At 40.9% G+C, this 20,318-nt stretch overlaps 2 protein-coding genes across 5 annotated transcripts in view; one reads left to right on the top strand and one right to left on the bottom strand.

The window, feature by feature from the left end:
* Positions 1 to 9,934, bottom strand: part of eml2 (EMAP like 2) — a 48,905-nt gene extending 38,971 nt beyond the window's left edge. Inside the window, exon 1 of one of the 3 annotated variants that reach the window (XM_033631519.2) lies at positions 9,630 to 9,934. In XM_033631519.2, the coding sequence (XP_033487410.1) occupies positions 9,630 to 9,702 (73 nt within the window). In that variant the 5' untranslated portion in view covers positions 9,703 to 9,934. Of the gene's footprint in view, positions 1 to 1,609; positions 1,628 to 9,629 lie in introns of those variants that run through there. The other 2 variants (XM_033631518.2, XM_033631521.2) reach the window with 2 other exon arrangements.
* Positions 9,935 to 12,276: 2,342 nt separating this feature from the next.
* Positions 12,277 to 18,947, top strand: rhbdd1 (rhomboid domain containing 1). 2 transcript variants are annotated; one of them, XM_078166893.1, is made up of 9 exons: positions 12,277 to 12,585; positions 13,753 to 13,917; positions 14,525 to 14,804; positions 15,035 to 15,167; positions 15,520 to 15,608; positions 16,558 to 16,623; positions 17,442 to 17,522; positions 17,553 to 17,645; positions 17,746 to 18,947. In XM_078166893.1, the coding sequence occupies exons 2-9, from the start codon at positions 13,765 to 13,767 to the stop codon at positions 17,850 to 17,852; spliced, it is 1,002 nt and encodes a 333-aa protein (XP_078023019.1). In that variant the 5' UTR covers positions 12,277 to 12,585; positions 13,753 to 13,764; the 3' UTR covers positions 17,853 to 18,947. The 2 variants fall into 2 exon arrangements, with proteins under 2 accessions (XP_078023019.1, XP_033486498.2); XM_033630607.2 differs by having other exon boundaries at positions 12,280 to 12,585; positions 17,442 to 17,645.
* The last annotated feature ends 1,371 nt before the right edge of the window (positions 18,948 to 20,318 follow it).

Genomic DNA, 20,318 nt, shown 5'->3' with positions numbered 1-20,318 from the left:
AAGGTAAGACAACACGTTTACATGTCGTTTTCTATATGTTCTCTGACATTTATCTTAACGATATGAGGCGGTCTTTGTGGAAAAAAAGCTTGTTTAGTGGACTAACTTTGCACTTGAATGTTGCCCGTTCACTTACGTTTTAACATGTCTGACGCTACTATGTGCCCTGGCTGTATCTAGGCTAACGGCTAACATGCTAACTATTATTTCTATGTCACTAGTCACTTGAAACAAATTTAGGACGATAGGAGACGGGTTGAGATAAGCCGAAATTTCCCATTAACCACTAGCGGGGAACAAAAAGGTAAAGTTTGTCTGAAGGGTGGCATCGCAGAATTAAGCCTCAGCTGTACTTTAAATTAAGTCCTAATCGTATGCTAATGTATTAACACTATTATAGTTGGGTACATGGCAGGCAATGCAATAATGCGAAAGTACAGCATGTAGTTTGAGCAACAGCCTGCTAGCCAATCTCTTTAACATCCCTACAATTAGGAAGTTAGTCTTCATGTTAACAACTCTTGCGTCCTGAAATGCTGAATTTTCTCATTTGGATTCAAATACATTTTACATGAAATGTTTAACATACGCTCAGTTGAATGTTTAAAATGTCCATTTACTGTTTGATGTTTTATGAGAGGAAATTACCTTTCTGCCTGAAACATACGATACATAAAACATAACAAAAAATAAAACTGTAAAAATGTTAGTATGTGAACATTTAGCACATTTAGTTTGAGTTGTAACATCACTCTTTACATTTAACCAGACATGTAATATGTTACATACCAAAGAGGAAGAGTGAGGGAGGAGACAGATGCACAGCAACAATGGAGACAGAGAGAGAGAGAGAGAGAGAGAGAGAGAGAGAGAGAGAGAGAGAGAGAGAGAGAGAGAGAGAGAGAGAGAGAGAGAGAGAGAGAGTAAACAAAGATGGGGAGATCAGCAGAGTTCACCTTCATCTCCTCTCCTGACAAGACACCTGTTTAAAAACACTGCAGAGCCTGCTACTTTTCAATTTGCCCTTGAATTATCACACACACACGCACACACACACACACGCACGCACGCACACACACACCCCATAACAACGGTTACACCTCAGCGGTATTCCATTACTCTCCTTATAAACCAGAGGCCACATCTATTTGATATTCAGCAGGCGACACACACACACACACATACATTTTATGTTGCAGGCTAACTTCCCTCTCTGTCCCAGCACAGACATACATTACTGTAAAGTGCCACTTGAAACCCAGCTGACACGAGGCTGATACAGACACATGACTACTGTAAGGAAACAGACGAATGACCGGAGAGAGGAGGAAGGGTGATGAACAGAGGAGAGGGGTGGATGGTGAAGAGGAAGAAGCAAAGTGGGAGTTGGAGGGAAAGGAAAGATGGATGGACAGATATTGATGCTGATATGCAGAGGGGGTGGGCTCTGTGTGTGTGTGTGTGTGTGTGTGTGTGTGTGTAATGCTGCCAGAGAGAGACAGTGAGATGGACAATGGGAGGTCGGCGCAGGGCAATAAGAAAATTGAAGGCTGCTGAAATATTCATGGTGCAGTGAAGTGATGATGAAGGTGGAGCTCGTCTCGCCTACCTGCCATTGTGCCACGCTAAGTGCCTGGTCACTAGTCCTGTCAATCAAACCAGTGTGTCAGTCCACAGCAAACACTCAGTCAGTCAGTCTGGTTCGCCACTTGCTTCCACTCTTCTCCCCCTAGAGGCTTTCTGGACTCCTCCCCTCCCCTGTCTGGGATCAGTGCTTGATCACTCTTTCTCTCTTTTACACACACACCGACACACATTCACAAACTCTCATCTCCCATCCTCTCCTGCTAAACCACTCCCTCCACCGCCTCCACTTCCTCACTCTCACCCTCTCTTCCTGGACAACTCCCTCTTCCTCCTATAATCCCCTCCCCCCTTTTCTCCTCCTCCCTCTTCCCCTTCTTCTCCTCCTTCACTTCCATCCATCCCTCCTCCTCCTCCTCCTCCTCCTCCTCCTCCTCCTCCTCCTCCTGTCTGGTTAGCTATAGGCAGTGAGGACACAGGCAGAAGGGGTGGAGCCTGGCTCAGGGCCACATACACACATACACACAGGCTGCACCAGCATCAGCATCTGTGCAGCCAGGCACCACCAGGAAGAGATGCTGCAGAGCCAGACTCCAGGATCAGTGACACACACACACACACACACACACACACACACACACACACACACACACACACATAAAGGTGATGCAGCACACATGCCCTTACTTTGCATTTCCATGAAAGTGAATTCAAAACGTACAAAAATGATTGACCATCATGGCACAAAATACGTGATCTCTACAGGCTCTCATGTGAAATTGTGAAGACCTAGTAACACCATTAATGCTGTTTTTTGTGTTTTAATTCAAAGGCAAGTCTGGTGATATTCTACATTTTCCTTTCGTCAACAAATCCCATGGAACATCCAGAAACCAAGAAGTGTTGTCTGAGCTGCCAAAGCCTGAGGGTTAGTTATTCCTCTGTGCCATAGAGCTCCATTGTTGTCCCAAAACCTATTGAAAAACACATCAGTGAGCCACACTATTGCACTGGGTGACATATTCCTTCATAGTGAGCTGCAGGGATTATGTTTTTTTTTTTTATTGTAGGCCAAAGTTGAAATCTCATTCCCTCGTTAAAAAGCCAATGGGAATTTTTCATTGGATTTTGGACTATTGCAGAAAATAAACTCTGTGGTGAACAAAAGTTTATGATACTTACATGTTTTGTTCAGCAAGATAATCTTCACAAATGAACACGTTATGATTTTTGAAGTGTAAATGCAATCGCCAGAAGTAAAAGGCTAACGTTAGGCTATAAACGAACTACACCATGCTGGCATGACTTAACATTGCCACCACTACAAGGCTGTAAAGCTGATTTCATTTAGCTTCTTATTAGCATCAACTTTTTTAAGACACATAAAGACATCAAAATTCATGAGTTGGGTATTTACTGACGTTTTCATGTTGGTTTGATTTTCATGAGTCTCTGAACTACAGACCTATTTCAGACGTTTAACCAAAAATCCATTCAAAAACTCGCTGAGTTTGTGATGAGGGAACTGGATGTGCTAAATGCTAACTCATTTATGGAATTTAGGACTCATTCCTTCACCACTCTATTATCATGAACACACTTACACTGTAGTTTATTTTGACTCAATCCCATATACACTGTCCTACTTCCACAAATACTCACCAGTGCACCAAATGTGTATTAATCTACAGCTGAAAATAGTCCAACATTTTTTTCTTAAATTAACTATATTAGTGTGCCTCACTTTTAAAAGTACACATCTTGTGAAGGGAACAATCGATTCTGTTCTGAGTTCTGCCAACAGGATACTGACACTCACCCTACACTGTTGGTTTTAGTATTTTCATATGACGATAATAGGGGAAAAAAAGACGCCAGCCTCATCCTTTAACTTGCACTGAATGAGCAAAAATGACACCTTAATAAACCTGATGAGAAACTGCATGTTTTCAAATAGATGGAGTTCTATAAAAGCTCTACAGATTATACTCATCCTTCAGTATCCTCTTTAAAACCTGTTGGATAAACTGAAACCAGACATTTTGAAGATTTTCACTACGCACTAACACTACAGCACAATGAGCTAAATGAGTTTTATTTCTCTGTCTATAATAAATGCCTACAAAGTTGGCAAATCACAGGTCTGTGCAGCAGTACAATGCTCTGTGATTGGCAGCCCTTGTTGCTGAAACACTGCTTACACTGCTTCAGTCGTTTCATCTCAATCTACAGCTGAAAGAACATACTGTACCCTGCAATACTGGCATGCACCCAGAATGCATCTATTCACTGTAAATGTGCTCCTGATGTTGTTACGTGCTGTGTTCATGTGTGTTTTTTCAGTATACATACAGATTGCAGCGGCATAACCTAACTATAAAACAAGGAATCTCTGTCTGTCTGTGTGTCTGTGTGTCTGTGTGTCTTTGCATATCTTGAAAACCGTTCAACCGATCTACTTCACACTTGGCAGGTTTATTGTTGGGAAGGGAAGGGTGTGCAGTGTCAAATTTGGTGCAATCTGGACACAAAACCTGCTCAATATTAATAAACTTTGAATAAACAAGCATACGGGCTCTGTGGTTCTGTGCAGCAGTGGGGGCGGGGCTTCAGGGCTCTGCGGAGAGGGAAGCATGTGTCTTAGGTGTGATATTCTTTGCCGTACTAACTTATAAAACAAATAACTTCACCACCTGGAAAATACAAAAGCTAATTAGATCGATGCTCCACTTCACAACAGCAGTGATACAGACTGAATCGAACATATCTTAACCAACGCCCGTTGTGTAAATAGAAATAGATTAAGTGATCTAGGGGTCGCCATCTTGCTTTACTTTTCACCCTTTATAAGAAATACTCAGGAAGTAAAACCAATAAAGGTCCAGTGTGTGAGATTATAAATAGAATACGTATACGTATTCACGCCAGCCACTAGTTAGAAGCCCCTTTGTGACGAATTGCATTGGAAAAACACTAATCTTTTAAAAATGAAAGTGCTTAATTCTGTGTTTTTACCAGTTTTAATCACCTGGTCCGTTTGAATCGGAGAGGAAGAGACCTCTGCTTATAATTTGGCTCCTGGTAAAAACCTCCTGAACAGTGAACACTGAAGGAATTCTAATTCCGAATAGTTTCAGATGGTTGCAATCTGCAATCCTCACCACTAGATGCCACTAAATCCCTCCAAATCTTACGCACTGTTCCTTTAACTATTTATAGTAAATCTATCAATACCACATTCAAATATTTTATGTTAACTAAAGAGTGAAAGAGAGGAATTACCAGCACAATGTACTGACATTTACTGAACATCTCTTCATGGTGAAGGTTTCAGTTCTAATATACTGCTGGATAGATTAATCAATAACAATGTGTCATATATATTTTGCGAAGCAATGTAACCAGTAACATGTCTCTGACAGGTAAAGGTAGTAGTACATTGTTTTCCTGTGAAGTAGAAGCACACAGTTGGTAAGAAGTATTCCATAGAGTATCATATTCTTTTTAAGTGCTTCGAGGGCCTTTAGTGTATAATTGCAGGGTACAGTAGGTTAGAATAGACACATAATTTAATATTTGTCATATCTAAACACTATATCAAAGCTATAGCTGTTTGGGGTCTAGGTGTATTGCTCAGGACCCAAGGGAATGCAGTGTCAAGTGTGAAGTTGTCTGTATGAGCGGTTCTCGAGAAAGCTGCAAGCAGAAATACCACAAGCCAAGCAGTTGGCCCATTACAAAACAGGCATGTTCTGAATGGACACTGTACTGGGATGTTTAAATACACCACTCTTACCAAGCTGAATCATTAAATGGGACAGGGGTGCAGTTTTCTGTGGTTTAATCATGTGTGGCCCTGTGTGACAGTTACCCCTTACTGCCATGTGGGGCTGCTGTCATGCAGCTCTGCACAGTTCAGATTCAAGTCATTTAAGTGACTGTAAAGGGTATTATGTTAGTGTGTTGTTTCACACTGTAGAGCCTTTTTTTCCATATAGTTCTCTGTGCTGATGTTGGGACAATAAATATGTGATTCACTGAGCAGTGGTATACTTTCAGTGCAGTCGACTTGTTAATGAAGGAATAAAAAATAATTAAACAGTATGTTGCACAAATCCTTAGGGTTTGTTTTATGCTGCCTGGAGTACCAGATAGGTGGAGTTTACATCAGCAGGATCGTTTTGATAAATCCATGAAGGCCGTCAGCACTAGAGAAGCTAAATGGACTCGTTATATTGCCCCACACGGACATAAAACATCTAAATCGCACCCCGCAATAAAACTATAAAAACTATAAAGGGATAACGCAAACTGTTTTTGCTCGAGATGTGACCAGGTGGCTGAGGAGAGCAGATCTGATCAACACACTGCAGAGAATCTCTGGTTACACTGAGAGGACAGATGGCAGAGGAGGAAAAGAAAGAAAAGAAAAGACTGACGGACAGACACAACAATAAAGAAAGAAAGAAGTTGGCTTATTGGAGCTCACTTGGCAGATGTTGCACTGCTGAGTTCAACAGCACATTCACACTTCATCTCAACATGGCCGACAACACGTTACCTTCCAAACACATACACTCTGCCATACTGTCTTATTATCCTCCAGTGTGCTCTGATCTGTCTACCTGCATCTCACCTGCTGCAGCACAGCAGGGTGGAACATCACCAGTCCCTTCCTGACTTCACAGTATTCTCAGGTTTGCTTCACACTTCACACAGGCCTATTTTCAGCAGCAGTTTCAGCACCTATCATGGTAAATGTGTTCCACTGTACTTCAGACTGTTGGTTAACTGCTGTTAGGCTGCCCTTGTTTTAGGTGGACAAATTACCTCCACTGTCTTTCAGAGCTTTAAGCACAAGGGGCAACTCTCAGTTTTTCCAGTAAGTCACGACACGAAATGCCTAAAAATATCATTATCGCGTCATGCTGTAATACAGTGGTTTATTACGGCATGAAATCAAGCTTGAAAACACTGGTAGGATGGGAAACCTGCAGACTCTTCAGCCTTAACAGCATATAGTAACAGGAAGGGAGGTGGTCCTGTCGAGTGGGGAGAGTTCTGGCTGAACAGTCTGTGCTAAAATATTGAATCTCTTCCAACACCATAGAGTCTGACCTCTGACCTCTGAATGGAAAGAGCATTTTTTTCTTTCCTTTTGGGCCTCAAAACAATATCTGCAAATGTCAGCAAACACATACAGGCATGTTTTACTTGTGAGGGGCTTCCATGTGACGTGTAATCTCTGACCACTGACCTTAACTTAAAGGTCCAATTTGTGGGATTAGGGGGATATATTGGCAGAAATGTTTTCTTTAGTGTACAATCACCTGAAATAAGAATAGTGTTTTCATTACCTGAGAATGAGGAGTTTATATTTACATGGGAACAGGTCTTTGTCCACAGAGTCCACCATGCATGTTTCTACAGTATCTCAGAACGGACAAACCAAGCACTGGCTCTAGATAGGGCCATTTGTGTTTTTGCCTCAGCCAGCATGGTTAGAAGCTCCTCTACGACAAGAGCATAAAAACACTGACCAGTTTTTTACAGTAGCAATCCCTCTCTGTCATCACTTACAACCCACTAGAAGAGTATGGCAGTGTATTTATCGACAGAGACTCTGCCCTCTGCCTGTATTCTATTATGTTCTTGAGGTTCTTTTAGTTTCACTTTCGCTGGTGAGTGTGTTCACAAACAGTGACCAACAATCCTGCATAGTATACCTTAAAGTGAAACGGCTTAATTCAGTGTTTTGCTGGTTAAAATTAAAATAAAATTGCCAGGCGGTGTGTTTTGGAGAGGAAGCGACTGCTGTGGATAATTTGGCTCCCAGTAAAAACCTCCTCAACATCTAGATCTGACATTAGCAGAGAAAAAAGGTGGGCACACATTGGAAGGTGCTGGGCTGACGGCCCGTCTCCGACATGCCAAACAGCATCAGAGACACACTGATTTGTAATGCAAAACTGTGTTATTCAGTGTTTTTGCCGGTTTAAATCAGCAAGTCTGGAGAGGACTTTTGGAGAGGAAGAGACCTCTGCGGATAATTCGGCTCCTAGTAAAAACTTCCCGAACAATGAACACTGAAGGACTTCTGACCAGGAGAAGTTTCAGCTGGTTGCAGTCTGCAATCCTTACCACTAGATGACACTAAACCCCCCTAAATCTTATATACTGTCCCTTTGACCCAAAAAGAGAAACTCTAAATCATCAGTCAACCCTCGCAGAAATAAGATAAAACATCTTTGTTTCTGAGAATTAAGTGTTACTGAATTATTAAATTTAACTTAATAAACTGCCGCACTGTTTAAAAAAATCCTTGAGAGGGGCAGACAAAACAGCATCCTACTCTGGACACACCCGGGTTTAGCAGCTGATCCCTCGCTGCAGGACCAGCTGTCAGTCGACAGGATCACGTGGTAACCTACAGCTGACATTATTCACTTTATGATTTTACTTTGTTCTATTCCATCACCTGTACATTTGTCTTACAGTTTAACTTCAGTCCTGACCTGGGGAGCTGCAGGAGGCTTTGGACCACAACGCTCACCAAATGGTTTGAATGGCACATGTTACATCTTGGCTAACACCACAGCTCTGACCAGACTCCCATGACCCCTCGCTGTCTCTGCACCTGTCGCTCAATATGGCTGTCTGTGAAGTTTTGCAGGGACTGTGTCAAACCACAGACAGGTCTCTCTCAGATCACAACATCATGCATTTAACTCAACACTTCATGATTTGTTTTCCTCCCAAAACAAATCTACCCTGACTGTAATAACACGGAGAGGAAAAATGGCATTTACTTTGTTTGCAACAGTTGGATTAATCATCACCATCCTGTTCAGCTGACAGAAGACACATTTTAATATTTGGCCTTTGTCACCACAGATATGATCTGTCCCAGAAGCAGCAGCAGCAGCAGCAGGTTATTTGCATTATATTTGTAAAGCAGGATGTGACGGCTACAGTGACAGAAGGCTGCACAAGGGAGAAGAGCAGCTACAGTATGACACCTGCCATATGACCATCACAGATCATATTCAAATCCAGAAAATGGACCAAATGTTAGAACCATCCCTTTAGTGTTGGAGGGAACCAGTCAGGGAACTCACCACTTACAGGTCTCTAGACAGGTAAGGGAAAGGCTTACAGGCCACCATATCTGACAGCAGTCTGGATGCGTGTTATCATTTGGCAAATGTCTGTCAAACCCAACTTGTGTGCTACTAAATTACCATGCTGCTTCACTTAGCTCAACTGCTGTCCTGTTGCTCCTATCTGCCTTTGCTTGTGTCTGTTTTTGCACAGCAATGATGTAATTTAAGATGCTCTGTGTTGTTTGTTTGTGCCCCGTTGAACTGTAATTGATTCTGCTTTTGTTGCCGCCCGTGTCTGTTTTCAGCTTATGTCTGTCTTGTGTGTTACCATAATTGATATGTTTACATCATAATTATTGTTCTTGTTTCTTGATTTTAGGCTGCCAGGAATCACCTGGCCAGGGACTGCAGATAATAAACTAGCCGATTTAAAGTAATGTTTATTAATATGCACTGTCATTGAGATATAAAAACATAAAAATAAAAATATAGATTGTGCTTTTAGACAGTATTTTGTAGCTGTGGACTGACAGGACCTTCAGTCATACCATGACATGACAGCTTAATAGAAGGTAGATATCACTGTTCAGTCCTAAACTATAACCCAAAACACCAGTCACAACATTAAACAGGGACAAAAAAAGCCTCAAAGTAGCGAAAATAAACCTAAAATATCTATAAAAGGTGGACACAAATTAAGAATAAACAAGCTAGCATTAAATATCTATGATAAACTGTAAATTTAATGACACTCCTATACAGACTGGTGCATTCAATCAGGCTAATTTGCGCAGGCAGAAAACATTTAACGCCAGCAGTCAGCTGGTGAATATTATTTCTGTTTCCACCCACTGAATGTCATTGTCAGGACATTTTAGTGTCGCTATAGTGTGTAAACCTCCACATTCTGTCAGTGTGGAGGTGAAATGAGAAACAGCTCACCGTTGTTGCAGTACTGTAGCAGCAGGTTGGTGCTGTCATACAGGCTCCCACACGAAGATATCCTCTCAGACATCCTTCCTTCTTCTCTTTTTCCCTTCTTTCCTTCCAGCTCTTCCTGCTCTCAGTCGCGTCCTTTGTCCTCTTTTCACCCCTCTCCGTCTCTTCTTCACGCCGTCACCCCTTCCTGTGTCCCCCACATTCATAAACAGACGAACATACGCACACCTTTACCTGCTCCGGCTCCCCCTCTGCTCTCCCGCTCCTGTCTCACTGCCAGCGGTAACCTGCTCACTGCGTTATATACAGCACTTCCGCTTCTCTCTTTCAAAATAAGAGTCACAGCGACAGCACATAAACCCACCTGACCATTGAGATTGTATTGTTTTTGTAGAAGAATCTTTAGTGTGTGCGCTCAAATATGACTTCAACAACATTTAAATCACATAGACTCCCCAAATTTTAATTTCCACTAGCCTCTGTTCTTCACTGTTCTGTCCTTTTACATTACATTTTACATAACATAAAAAAGAAAACGTTCTTTTCTCACGTGCTCACGCTTTTTGTTGCCTTTCAGCTCAGTTATTCCTATTAGGTCGATTGATATTGGTTTGATAAAACAAATGTTAGTGATAACAAAAGGGTTACATCCGGATATAGCCTATTATTTTCAAAAAGTTTAACATTTCCTCTGTTGTTATTCATCTTTTGGCATAGCCTATTTCCAGACATTTTTTTTAGCTTTATTGCCCAGTTTAAAACATTTTATGCTGCATTACTTATCACATTGTTTACAGGGTAACAGGTTAAGTGTAACCTATAACTTTTCAAAAGTAACCTTCCCAGTACTGCTCCTTATTTTCTATCAGAGATGATAAAGGAAAGCAGCACATTCTCACATTAACGAAGCTCAAACCAGCAAAAGTTTGAGACTTTTGCTTATAAAATGACTGAAATAATCAGTCGATTATCAAAGACTTTTAACTCTAATTTCTAATAGACTAATGGATGCATTGATTAATTGTAGCTGTATAATTCAAATTGCTCTACGCGTTTCAGCAGTATTAGTTTTATGTATATATATCTATGCTACACACACACACACACACACACGTAGATGGAGCTATAACAACTGTGCTAATCATATTTGGTAAAATGTGCATCCATTCATTTATGTATTTATGCAATGTATTTGTTGCTGACAAACCTACGCTTTTATTTTGAAAAAAAAGAACTATCTGTTTTCCGGTGTTAGACTATCTAACTCTCGCTGACTTGACGAAACATCACCGCCTGTATCTGCCCTGCGTGCCGCTGTCACTATAGCAACAGCCTCTCCGCCAGCTCCGGCTCGTGATCATTGGAGGCGCGAGAGACAGAGATGGATGTAACTGTACAATTATGCTGATTTTATGTGAGTAAAACCGGAACTGCTGGAGTCGGTCTGTAAACAAGGAGGCTCATGTTTCAGAGGAGAGAAAGCTGATCCCGCTGACGGAGTTGTGCTGCTGAATAATTCAGTGTGAGACGGTGAGGTACACACGTGTTCGTAATTGAACCCAAAGAGTATATAGCAAGGCGAGATGTACAGCCTCCTCTGTAGCCTTTATTAATGTGCAGCATGAGTAACTTCTTAATGACTTTAATGTCACGTTGGCACCGTAGTCATTTGATTTTATTTGTTCCATGGTAAGTGATAAAAGTAAACATTAATTATGTCTTGACTCTGTTTCAGCTGAGTGGTTGTCAATATTTAAAAAGTCCTATAATAAGGTGAGAGGTCATATTTACGCTCCACCGTAAGTAGCCTATACTAAATGTGCATACTATAACCCAGTTTTTCCTTTAAGTTACTGTTGATCGCTACTGTCACTTAGATTTATTTTGAAAGTATTGATGGGAAGTGTCTACTGCATTTAAACCTGATGTTTTGTCTTGCTGTAGTTTATCACTGTGAACACTGGAGGGCAGTGATGGGCTCTTTCTATTTTTTAAAATTAAAATGATTAAAATAAAACTAGTGCAAGGGCTTTGGTATTTTAAATGAACATATCACAATAATAAAATAAGAATAGTACAAGAGCTTTAGTTTTAAAAATAAACATTGAAATAATAAAATGAAATAAAATTAGTATAACGACTGTAGGTTGTTATCGCGCCCTCTGGTGGAAAAGAGCAGGAACCACAATTAGTGTGCAGACATGCATAGATCAAAACACGTTTACAGGTTTGTTCCTCTTATTTTATTATCTTAATCTCAAATGAAGTAATAATCGATTCAGTAAAGAAATGTTACTGTTAATTATTTTGTCAGCCATATTTGCTGATTTTGAGAGTTTTTTTTTTTTTAAATAATGTATTTGTCATGATTTAATTCATTATAATTACTAAATTCAATATTGCTAGGCATAAAAGTTTGGTGAACAAATACGAAATCTCTTTATTTTCTTTTTAGTTTACAGAAGGACTTAGAGGGGTAAACTTGGTTAGGATTACAAGAAGTGGAATGAACGATGACATGAATGCGATCCCTTCGGGTGGATGCTGCAACAGATCAAATCCAGTAGGTGGCGGTAATGCAGGGTATATGGATGCCAACTGCCATACAATTCCAGAGAAGAAGAAGAAGAAGAAGAAGAAGAAGAAGGATCCGCAACGCGCTCGCGCCAGCTGCGTAGATTTGTTGTTGTCACGTGATAGCTGACTCAACGCCACAAACTTTTATGGTAGTCACTAGTAAGTGCTAGAAATGATGAAATACCGAGAAACACTCTACTGACGTGTTACTAAGATGTATATAAGTAGATTCAGATACGTCTTAGAGCGTTAAATCGTTTGAAGCGGCCTCAGTGTAACATTAAAACCCATGGTTAAAGTTAGCGTTAGCATTAGCATTAGTAAAGCGTCAACGGCAGGAGGAAGAGGTGTGTGAGCTTCCCGATAGCCGACCGAACTGACAGTAAGTTTGCTGCGGTTACGTTTTTCTGCGGGGGCTTCTTTATTTTCAAATGATGATGTTTTGCAAAGTACATAAACTTTCCATGTAAGGCTATTAGCTGTCGTTAGCTGACGTGCAGTATTTTGCTCTGTTCAACTGTTCACATATATTAGAAATTTCTCCGCTACCCTTCCAAACCACGTGTCTTCCTGAGACCCAAAGATGGGATAAAAGCCTCCCTGAAGTTTTGGTCACATCATATATGAGTCCAGTTATACTTTGTAAAGTCCCTATAGAATTGCAGTGCCTTCATGTAAATGCTGTACAGTTCTATGCTGGGTAATAATGCTGGAGCTGTAAGTAGTAGGGACAGCTAGATGAGTTTACTGCTGTTAATAGGCACATGATTAAGTGGACACTATTCCAGCCAAAAGCCAAAGTCCAGTGAATGCACAGATCGAGCACACACAAGTTTCCTCTTACATTATCCCTTTGTATCAAACCAGTGGGCAGATCCCAAAATGTGTGTCAGGTGACTGTTTGTAATAGTTTAGAAACTTATGAGCACACTATACTTTTAGATTAAACTATAAATTCTCTGACTCCACAGAGTCTCCAATTCTTTGTTAACTGACCAACAAGTGTAAACTGATGACATAACAGATTTAAGTTTTGATGCTCTGATTTCTAGCTACAGTGTTTTGGTGGATTTAGTGGATTAGACTTACAGACTAACTAATGAATCAAACACATGGTCTCTGTTTTGTGTATTCTAACCAAGCAACCAAACTTAATGCATATAGCTCCTTTTAAAACAGACATTACAAATACTTTACAGAATGTAGGAAAGACAGGGAGGGAAGTTAAGCAATCTGAGTGGATGATATATTAAACCAAGAGTTGTAAACCACAAAATGCAGTGTAAAGTCACAGAAAAAACTGTGTTGCCTTTGGAGATTTGCTCCGATTTGTCTTCTCAATTTTGTGAGTAGCAGATCCAGAGTCAAACAGCGATAACAGCAAAAGCACAATCACTTTAGTTTTCAGCCTTGACTTTGGAACACCCAGAAATCAGAGCGTCCAACAACTCTGCCTCTTGTTTCATCATCGTCATTGGCTTCTTCCACTAATGGATTTGTGGTGAAGCAGAAATGACTGGAAAATAATCTCACAGTTGTCTCTTCCCAGGCTGTTTCCAGTATGCGTAACAGACAGAGAGGATCCCATCTGGGCTTGATGCTCCTGGCCTCCCAGGTGTTTCACTTGGGTCTGGACAACATTCCCCCAGTCACCCTGGCTGTCCTGGGACTCAATGTGTTCCTGTACTTGTTCCCTGCAGCACCTCTGATGAAGGTAATGCAGTAAATCAGCACAAATTATAGAGCAAGAGAGAGAGAGCATTTATAATTTGCACACTTGCTGCTTCCAACTTTTCAAATGGGAGAAGTTGCTGATGTTTTCGTTACCTTAGAATGAGTTGTTTACATCTACGTAGGTAGCAGGTCCTGGTCCATGGAGTCCGTCATGTTGCACCGCCAGGTTTCTAAAGTAGCCCAGAAGGGACAAACCAAACACTGACTCTAGATTGGGCCTTTAGTGTCTTTGCGTTAGCCATCATAGTTAGCAGCCCCTCCGAGACGAGCTGAACAGTGGTGGAAAAACACAGGTTATTAACGTCAAACTGCTTTATTCAGTTGTTGTGTTTTTTTACTGGCTTTGATCGCCTGGTCTGTTTGCTTTGAAAAGGAAGAGAGAGAGGAATTTGGCTCCTGGTAAAAACCTCCTGAACAATGAACACTGAAAGGATCTTAACCAGGAGTTCACGCTTGGCACGCAAGAGGAGTTTCAGCCAGTTGCAATCTGTAGTCTTCACTGTTAGATGCCACTAAATCCGACACACTGCTCTTTAAGTTTATATTATTAGTACTAATATAAATACTCCTGTCTATCCCATCCTTAGGCCTGTGTGAGTGTCCAGCAGGCATACTGGTTTAACGACTGGCGCCGCCTGCTGCTGTCCCCGCTGCACCATGCTGATGATTGGCATCTCTACTTCAACATGGTGTCTTTCCTCTGGAAAGGTACCAAGCTGGAGCGACGGCTGGGAGGACCCTGGTTCCTTTACCTGCTGTCGGTCTTCTCTCTGCTCACGGGATTGGTCTATCTGCTGCTGGAGGCATTGTTAACAGAGCTCACCCAGGACCAGTCCTACAGCATGACCTGTGCTGTTGGCTTCTCAGGTACAGACCAAAAGTCCCAAAGATGTTCAGTGTAATTTGTGAAAAAGATTTGACTCTTTCTTTGTATGCATTTTCTTCTGTGAAGGAGTAGAAAAGCAATATCACATTCTAGTATATCAGCCCATATATCGTATGTCCTCAAACCACGCAGCCAACTGCTCTGGTCCTGTCATGGTGACATTTCCTTACCTCTCCTGTGAATTAATCTTTGTACATATGACTGTCTCTAGGAGTGCTGTTTGGTCTGAAGGTGCTCAGTAACCATTACTACCCGGGAGGTGTGACCTATGTGATGGGTTTCCCTGTGTCTAATCGCTATGTTAGCTGGGTGGAGCTAGTGCTGATCCACCTTACATCACCTGGGTAAGTTACCAATCAGACTGACCTCATACAATCAACACGACCCACAGAAGGCCAGTAAAACCCTCCATGACCCAACACACATTAACTCCCCTCTAGCCCACGTCTACACAGCTACAGGCGCAGAACAAACAGGGAAAGGGTAACCTTTCTACCATTTGAACTTGGGGAACTTCCCACCCTCTTTTCCCTCACTTCACTGACTGATGTGCCCCTCACTTAGCACACAGTTAGTCTCAGCTGACAATTACTAAGTGTTCCTAGTACTACATGCTGTCAGATGCTATGACTTTAATTGTTCACTAGATGGCAGTGTTTCATTAGCTAGGAGTTAATCTATGCTCTGTTTCTTCAGGACCTCTTTCGCTGGTCACCTGGCAGGTATCCTGGTGGGTCTACTCTACACTTCTGGACCACTGAAGGCCATCATGAAAAAATGTGCAGGTCTGAATTTATGTGCTTTGGTGTTGTTGTATGTGCTGACTGCAGTTCTGTAGACTGAGGTCCTTGTAACCTGTTCAAAGTCCACTCTATAATTTAAAAAGTCTAAAGATGCAGGTGAGAAAATAATAATCTTTCATGCCTCTGCACTGACGATATCTGGAGACATTATGTTTTTTGGGTTGTCTGTCCATCCCATTTTTGTGAATGTGACATCTTAAGAAAACCTTAAGGGAATTTCTTCGAATTCAGCACAAAAGTTTGCTTGGACTCAATGATGAACTGATAAGATTTTAGTGGGCATAGGTCAAGGTCACTGTGACCTTGTCTGTCTCATTCTTGTGAATGTGAAATTTCAAGAACACCTTGTGGGAATTTCTTCAAATTTGACACAAACGGCCATTTGGACTGAGGAATAAACTGATTAGAATTTGGTGGTCCAAGGTCAAAGATCAAGATCACTGTGACCTCACAAAACATGTGTTTGGCTATAACTCAAGAATTCCTTTGCTAGGTATGACAAAACTTCACACAAATGTCTAATAGGATCAAATGATTAACTGATGACATTTGATATTCAAAAGGTCAAAGGTAGACTTGACAGTGACATTAATCAATGTCATAACTCAGAAACAGAAGGGAAGACATTTGGTCAGACACTGAATTGGTAACACTTATCTTGAAGCTGTGCTGATTATATACATCCTCTGTGCTGTTAGGGTACAAATGTGTCTGAAGCATCCATGTTTTACAGACATGGATGTAATCTGTAAGAGAAGCATGACTGGTGCACTGAGGCATACAACTGCAGGGTGGTAATTCTGGTCTTGAAGCCTGATAAAGTAATATTTAGATGTGATTTAGGTCATGTACAGCTCTTACCTCAAGACCCCTCATTTTCAGTAACTACCTAATAACACTCTTTAATAGTCTGTTTATATATTTTCACCAGAGTTTGTGACGTCGAATGGCTACAACTCCTGGCCCGGTGCACACTACAGCTCTTCAGGCTCTTCAGGTACCCAAACATCCAAAGGCCTTTCCAGAATTTGAAGTTGTTAAACTGCAAAACAGATTTTTGATTATACCTGTTTGTTTGATCACTCAGTTCATACATTTATAACATCAAAAGAGTGTGTTGTGTGTGACCTGAAGAGAGAGATTTCCAGAAAAACTTAAGACTGCAAATATTGTGGTACCTCAGCTTATTCCATTAGGAACCCCAACAGTAAGCAGCAGTTTAAGGAAATTAATTCTCTTTTTTTAAGGTCCAGTGTGTAGGATTTAGGTAGATATATTGGCACAAGGGGAATATAATGAAATAATATAATAATAATCATCTCAAAATAAGAATAGTGTTTCTGTTACCTTAGAATGAGCTCTTTATACCTACACAGGAAGTGGATCCTCCTCCACGGAGACCACCATGTTGCACCACCGTATTTTTACAGTAGCCCAGAATGGACAAACTAAGCACTGGCTCTAGATAGGACTATTTCGGTTTTCACATTTTTATGTCTGCCACCATAGTTAGCAGCCTCCCTGCGACAAGCATCGTGGGGAAACACACATTTAATTTCAAATGACTTATGATTTATTGAGTAACCTATACATTAGTGACCAGCTTCTAAAGATTCTTTTAAAGATTAACATCTTCTGTAGGAACATTCAGAGTTCCAGAGACAGTATCGGGAAATTGGAACACATTTTAGATTTTGGTGTCTTCACAGGTTTTTTTGACAATGAGAGGGCTGGAGAATACACCAGCCTTAACCTTTAACATGTTTGATCTTCAATTTCAATATTTGTGCCGTGTGTGCATGTGTGTATTTGCAGGCTACAGTGGCACTGGTGGAGGATACTCAGGATACCAACAGCATCCACCAGGTTACACAGCAAGTCATCAGTATCCACCAGGTTACACAGCAAATCATCAGTATCCACCAGGTTACGAAGCAAATCCTACAGCATCTTACACTGGTGGAATGACAGAGGAAGAGCAGATAGAGGCAGCCATTAGGAACAGTCTGAATGACAGAGGTAAGGGAGGATTTATTGGTGGTTGTAATGACACTGAATCTCAACGTAAGAGTCAGCCAAAATCTAAAGTGTATGAATCTAATAACATTTTGTTTTGTAGGTCAAAGCAGCCAGAGAGGAGCTCCTCCTCCCTATGGTTTCCGTCTCTCTGAGGAGGCTACAGCTGAGGATATCAGGTTGAGGAGACTGAGGAGGTTTGACAGCTGAACTGCCAGGCAGCTGAGGGGAAGAAGGTGTATTTGACGAGACAGAAGAGGAGTTTCCTCCTGAAGCCTTGTCCAAACTCTGCTTCACAGGCTGAAGGAGAACTCCCTGAATGAGAATGTCCAACCGCACAGTCTTACACTCACAGCAACTCTTTTACTGTGTGGTCCTGTGTGCCTCCACCTAAGTCTTTACCAAAGAGTTCATGTTAGCTGTGGAGCTGCTTCAATGTGAATACTTAAGAGAGTTCATAGGCTTATATGAGCAGGTTAGGGTGGGCGGGTCTGTCAGCTTCAGATTGGGAAATTTAGAGGAAAGTTCAGGAGCACTTCACTCGCAAATTGACCATTTGTATATCTATTACGCACCACTTGTTACCATAAATTTGGGTTTTTCTGGCATGCCTTCACATTGAGCGGAGAATCCAAAAAAGGTGAACATACTTCATGAATTGAAGAAATGGGGACCGCTTTATTTATCCAGTCGTATGCTCAGTACTTCTCAAACAGGTGCATTTTTGCTAAAACATTAAGGATATAAAGCATCAGTACAAACAGTCTCATATACAGCTGAGTAGTGTGCCTGGGCATAGGTGTAGTTTGAACCCTGTTTAAGTAGAGCTCATGCACACGCACCTGCTCAGGGCACGCTACTCATAGGCAGAAGTCTTTTATATTGTTAACGACTGGATAAGTGACACTTTGATTATACTGTATGAGTTGCGTGAGAGTTGTAAACAGATGTTTTGATATACATTTGCAGTTGTTAAACGTGGTCCTCAATGTCTGCAGTTCATGAAGAATGTTTGCTTTTTTTGGATTCTCCATCCACCATGAAGGCATGCGAGAAAAACACAAGTTTTCTCAGGAATTCAATGTAACACATGGTGAGCAACTGATAGACAAATGGTCATTTTGCAGGTATTCTTTTAATGTTCAGAATATTTTTAAATGCTACTATTTTTATATCTTAAATTTTATTGTATCTCAAACAAGCAAAATAATATGTAACCCAAATGCTGTATTGTTAAAACATTACAGATGCTTTGAATGTTAGAAAACAAAGGAGTTCTCTTTCATTAAAACATGCTGTTTATTAACTTAAATTTATGTCGAAGTTTTCTTCACAAATTTATCCCCAACACATCCGCAGCAGCTGTGAAATCAGCTTTTTTCTGTTCTCACAAATAGAATAAAAAGAATTATTAATGGGATGTCAATGATTGGCGATGGATTTTCAAAGCAGGTTAAGATGATCGACACCAGCATCACCCAAATTATGCTTTTGAACGTGAGAAAAGCTGTGGGTCTCTCCATGCTGTTCATGATTTGACATCTGGATTTAATCCTCGTTTCCTTTTACAACCCCAATTCCAAAAAAGTTGGGACATTGTGACAAATGTAAATAAAAACAGAATGCAATGATTTGTAAATCCTTTTTGACCTATATTCAAATAAATAGAGTCCAAAGACAAGATATTTAATGTTTAAACTGATAAACTGTATTGTTTCTTGTAAAATCTACACTAACTCTGAATTTGATGCCTGCAACATGTTCCAAAAAAGTTGGGACAGGGGCAACAAAAGACTGGGAACATACCACAGGTAAACAGGTTAACTGGTAACAACTGATAGTATCTTTACTAGGTATGAAAGGGGCATCCTCAAAAGCCTCAGGTGTTCACAAGCAAGGATGGACACTATGTCAAAAAACTGTGGGCAAACAGTCCAACAGTTTGAGGATAACTATTCTCAACGCGCAATTGCAGGAATTTAGGGATTTCACCATCTGCAATCTATAATATCAAAAGGTTCAGAGAATTCTCTGCATTTAAGAGACAAGGCTGAAAACCAACACTGAGACAAAGTGAAAGCCATATATCAAAATCATCCAGAAGCGCTGCAGACCTCTCTGAGCCAGACCTCATCTGAGATGGACAGACACAGAGTGGGAAAGTGTGCAGTGGTCTGATGAGTCCACATTTCAAATTGTTTTGGGAAATCATGGACGTTGTGACACGAGAGGATCATCCAGGACCATCCAGATTGTTACCAGCTCAAAGTTCAAAAGCCAGTGTCTGTAATGGTAGGTGGATGTGTTACTCTAGCAAGACAATGAGAAAAATTCTGAACATGTTGCAACAGTATGTCTTCATAAAAAAAGAGTTCAGGTACTAGACTGACCTGCCTGCAGTCCATACCTGCCATTGAACATGTTGCGCATTATAAAGCACAACATGCAGTAATGGAGACCACGGACTGTTAAGCAACTGAAGTCATATCAGGCAAGAATGGGAAAGAATTTCACTTTCAAAACTTTAACAATTAATGTCCTGAGGTCCTAAACACTTCCTGAGTGTTGTTGATAAAAGGTGACGTAACACTGTGGTAAACATATCTCTGTCATGTTGCAGGCATCAAAATCAGAATAAATGAATATTTATTAAAATAAATAATGTTTACGAGTTTG

Source organism: Epinephelus lanceolatus, chromosome 4 (assembly GCF_041903045.1).
Source record: "Epinephelus lanceolatus isolate andai-2023 chromosome 4, ASM4190304v1, whole genome shotgun sequence".
Classification (NCBI taxonomy): Eukaryota; Metazoa; Chordata; class Actinopteri; order Perciformes; family Serranidae; genus Epinephelus; species Epinephelus lanceolatus.
Note: the sequence above shows the minus strand (reverse complement) of the source record. Positions and strands in the feature narration are given on the sequence as shown.